The sequence below is a fragment of the Lygodium microphyllum genome, chromosome 13 (genome assembly GCF_053477565.2).
Source record: "Lygodium microphyllum isolate KBCC chromosome 13, Lygodium_microphyllum_v1.1.10, whole genome shotgun sequence".
In the NCBI taxonomy this organism is placed as follows: Eukaryota; Viridiplantae; Streptophyta; class Polypodiopsida; order Schizaeales; family Lygodiaceae; genus Lygodium; species Lygodium microphyllum.
Genome location: NC_141147.1, coordinates 77,720,985 through 77,724,487, shown reverse-complemented (window position 1 = coordinate 77,724,487; position 3,503 = coordinate 77,720,985). Strand labels below are relative to the sequence as shown.

Here is a 3,503-nt window from a genome sequence, read left to right as displayed (position 1 = left end):
ACTAGATGCTCACTAAATCCATCACTCCTCCAAGCTCCAAGATCTCTAACTCCATGCTCCAATGGTTTCAAACTCCAAAATGGTTATCACATTTTTATTATGGGTGCTCACGAGCTAAGGAGCGATTAGTGACTTGATGATTTGAAGGCATAGCCAGGGTTGTCAAACTTTTCTTTGTAAGGCGAGGGCTTATCAGGAGGGATAATAAACTTGATTGTGTACACCTTAAGCACACACAATGTGTGGTTTACAAAGAAATTCAAATACTTCATAGTTTTAGGCCTAGGAGTGCTTTATGTACGTTAGTAAATGAGTGAAACGTTTAGGAGTTACATGGCACTACAACATAAAAGTCCCATTTGATGCTCGGAGCAACAAGCGAACAAGATGATCGAAAGCATGCAAACTTTATTCGTAACTAGCTTATTTGGTGTGACAAGAAAACTAAACGATCAAAAGCATTTAGATTTTATTATTAGCGTATGGTATGGTGCGACGAAGGAGTGGTCTACATCCAAAGTTTACTATAGGCAACAAGGTCATGGTGTAGTGGTTCAGGTATGGTTGTGCAAGTTTAAACCCTAGCTACCACTTCCCCTGAGTGGCACATCTAAACTTTATTCTATGTGGGGGGGTTATCGCACTTAAGCGTCACCCTTATGTGGGGGTGGGTTATCACAATTTTTATTATGGGTGGTGACGGGCTAAGGCGGTTAGTGACTTGATGATTTGAAGGCGTAGCCAGGATTGTCGACCTTTTCTTTGTAAGGCGAGGGCTTATCAGGAGGGAAGATGGGGTCGACGCCTTGCTTCATGTTACCGGGGTCACTGTAGCGCTTGATGTAGCCATCGACGTGGTGGGCAAGCTGGATGTTGTGGCCGGGGATGGAGCCCTTGATGGCCCACTCCTGTTGATAGCCATACTTGTCGCGCTGCTTCTCGGGGAGAAGGTCCGGGACGAACTCCATGTGGGGCTCCAAACCACTGGTATTGATGTAGTAGATCCAGCCCCTCCGCCTGTTGTATTTGGTGAGCGGGTCCTTGGGGTCCACATACGCATCCTCGTGCCCATCTTCAAATACGGCACTCAAGAACGCTGCTGGGATGCGAAGCGACTGCGATGTAGATATGTAGCCTGCACAATTTTCACCAGATTTTAATCGATGTGGAAAAAAAAAAACACACACACACACACAAAGCAATTTGCTCTCTTCGAAGAGAGCGTGTTTTAAATTTCCAAATAGTTTCCCCACATATAATAAAACACTAGGCGCTCTGCGCCTAGACTTTGGGGGGGAGGGGGCTGGACGCATGGCACCCGCCCCCGCACTCTCTTTTTTTTTTTTGGGGGGGAGGTGGGAGCTGCCATGTGGCATCCACCCCACACCTCTCCTTAACTAATAGTATAGATTTTTACTCTTATTATATTTTCGCTCGACTCCCTTGGAGACCTGTCCAAAAGCTAAAAACTACCCAAAATTCTCCACATGTTTTGTAATTTGTTTCACATGCCTTTTGGTAGATATTATCGACAATGCTTTTTGCTCTATGGTGCTCTACCTTTTGGGTGAAAAAGTACATACTGTTTTCGCCTTTTATTTACAACATGTTCCCACCAAGTTGGGATTCCCCAACTAGGTTGGAAGCTCCTTATTGAACCCACTATTCACGTAGGTTGGAGTTGGCAATCAGGTTGGCAACCATGAATCTTTCTTGGCCATGGATGAAACAATTGCCCAATGTGGTTCCGCTTCTAGCTTTGCACGTGTGAAGTTTTCCTTTGGCTAGCAATTTATGAGCACAACTTTTCGTGCTGTTAGACTTTTTCTTTTTCCCATTGTGCTTCGCACATGCAAGTATGTCTCTATATGCTCACAACCACTTCTTGATTGCAACCTATTCTCGAACTAGTTGCGAGCCACGTTCGAGAACTTGTTGTGAGCCACCTCCCTTGTGGAGCCAAGTCCTTATGAAACCGACAAACGACTTTTGCAAAAAAACACCCAAAGTCTATGGGCTCGCAACTAGTTCTTGAACACTGTGTATCTAGGAGCATTATGATCTATGGTTGTGAGCCACCTTGCTGGTGGAGAGATGTCCATATGAAACCGGCAAAATGACTCAAGAAGAAACACACAAATTCTACAAGAATAACTAGTGCCAACTACCCAAATCTTTTTTCATTGGTAAAGAATAACCATTTTTTCATTGGAAAAGAATAATAACTAATGACAACCACCCAAATCCTTTATAAGCGGCAAAGAATTCTTTTAAAAAAATACATTTTTCGTGATTTAAAAAAAAAATCGTATCATTTTTCAATTGCTGAAGAAAAACGTTGCTAAACCCAACCCACACGTGAGAACTGACCCGATTTAAGGAGATTCTCGCCACCTTGGATGTGAGCGAGGAGGTCGTCACCGCTCCCATGCGGGTGGAAGCCCTCCTTGAAGATCTCGGAGGGAGGCCTGTTGTCACCACGGTACACGAACTTAGGAAGGTGGTGCTGGGGCTTGGGAGCAGTCGAAGAGGCGGCGTGCTGGGGCTTGTGAGCAGTCGAAGAGGCGGCGTGCGACATATCCGATGTTACTCACACACAAACACACTAGTCACTAGTGCACAGACAGACAGACAGAGAGAGAGAGAGAGAGAGAGAGAGAGTGTGTGTGTGTGTGTGTGTGTGTGTGTGTGATATATAGGTAGCAAGAGTGAGAGGTCTATAATTACAATATACACGTATTTATATATGTGTGTACAGCTGCCGCGCACCGCCTCATGAGGAGGCACTCGTCAACGGCTTCTTCCGTCAAAAGTCCTTTCGAGCACACCTGCAATTACACGCGTCCAGGCGTCCTCATCGACCTCCTGTTCCCATACGCATCCGATTCCTACCGTGACCCTGAATCAGCATACGTGCCTTTCATTTCAGAACCTTTCCTTCCATGCGCGCAGAGTCCCGGTTAAAATGAAACGTGTTTTACCAGGTTTCTCCTCGCCCGGAATGTGCCTTGCTCTCTCTCTCTTTGTCACAATCAAACCTTGTGTCGACGAAGAACCAACGAACCAACACGGCGCAAACAAGAAATCTGGAAAAGTATCGAAACAACAAGTCAAAACCACGGGCTAGTCCCCCCCCCCTCAAGGCCATGGAGTTGTTCACGCCAGCGCGTTAGTGGTTTCAGGTTTTTCTCAGCTTTGTCAACGTTGCTCTCATCGCTTGGGTAACCCACCAAAAAAATATATATGAGCTTTTAGGCCCACGCAATGCCTATGTCACTATTGCTCTCATCGCTTAGGTAAGCCATCGAAAAAATATGTGAACTTTCAGACCCACGCAATGCCTAGGTCACAATCAACTTGAGTGAGTTCACATAGTCAACCACCACACTTCAACTTGTGTGACTTGATTGTCACCCGGCAAGAGCCTAACAAACAAAACACTCTCGCCAAACTTTATTAGGCCATCAATGCCCATTAGTGGCCACATTAAACTCATTATTCTC

General features: G+C 45.4%; 1 protein-coding gene across 1 annotated transcript; it reads right to left on the bottom strand.

Moving 5' to 3' along the window:
* Window positions 1-445: 445 nt before the first annotated feature.
* LOC148026812 (uncharacterized) lies at window positions 446-2,716 on the bottom strand. The gene is made up of 2 exons (XM_087691343.1): window positions 2,371-2,716; window positions 446-1,135 (listed from the first exon to the last, which is right to left on the bottom strand). The coding sequence occupies exons 1-2, from the start codon at window positions 2,576-2,578 to the stop codon at window positions 714-716; spliced, it is 630 nt and encodes a 209-aa protein (XP_087547469.1). The 5' UTR covers window positions 2,579-2,716; the 3' UTR covers window positions 446-713.
* Between the last annotated feature and the right edge of the window lie 787 nt (window positions 2,717-3,503).

What these genes read in the sequence shown, in the direction of transcription:
- LOC148026812 (XM_087691343.1), bottom strand. Translation starts at nt 2,578, where the DNA reads ATGTCGCACGCCGCCTCTTCGACTGCTCACAAGCCCCAGCACGCCGCC. An exon ending in CGAGAATCTCCTTAAATCGG is followed by an intron (nt 1,136 to 2,370) that starts GTCAGTTCTCAC and finishes AAAATTGTGCAG; the next exon opens with GCTACATATCTACATCGCAG.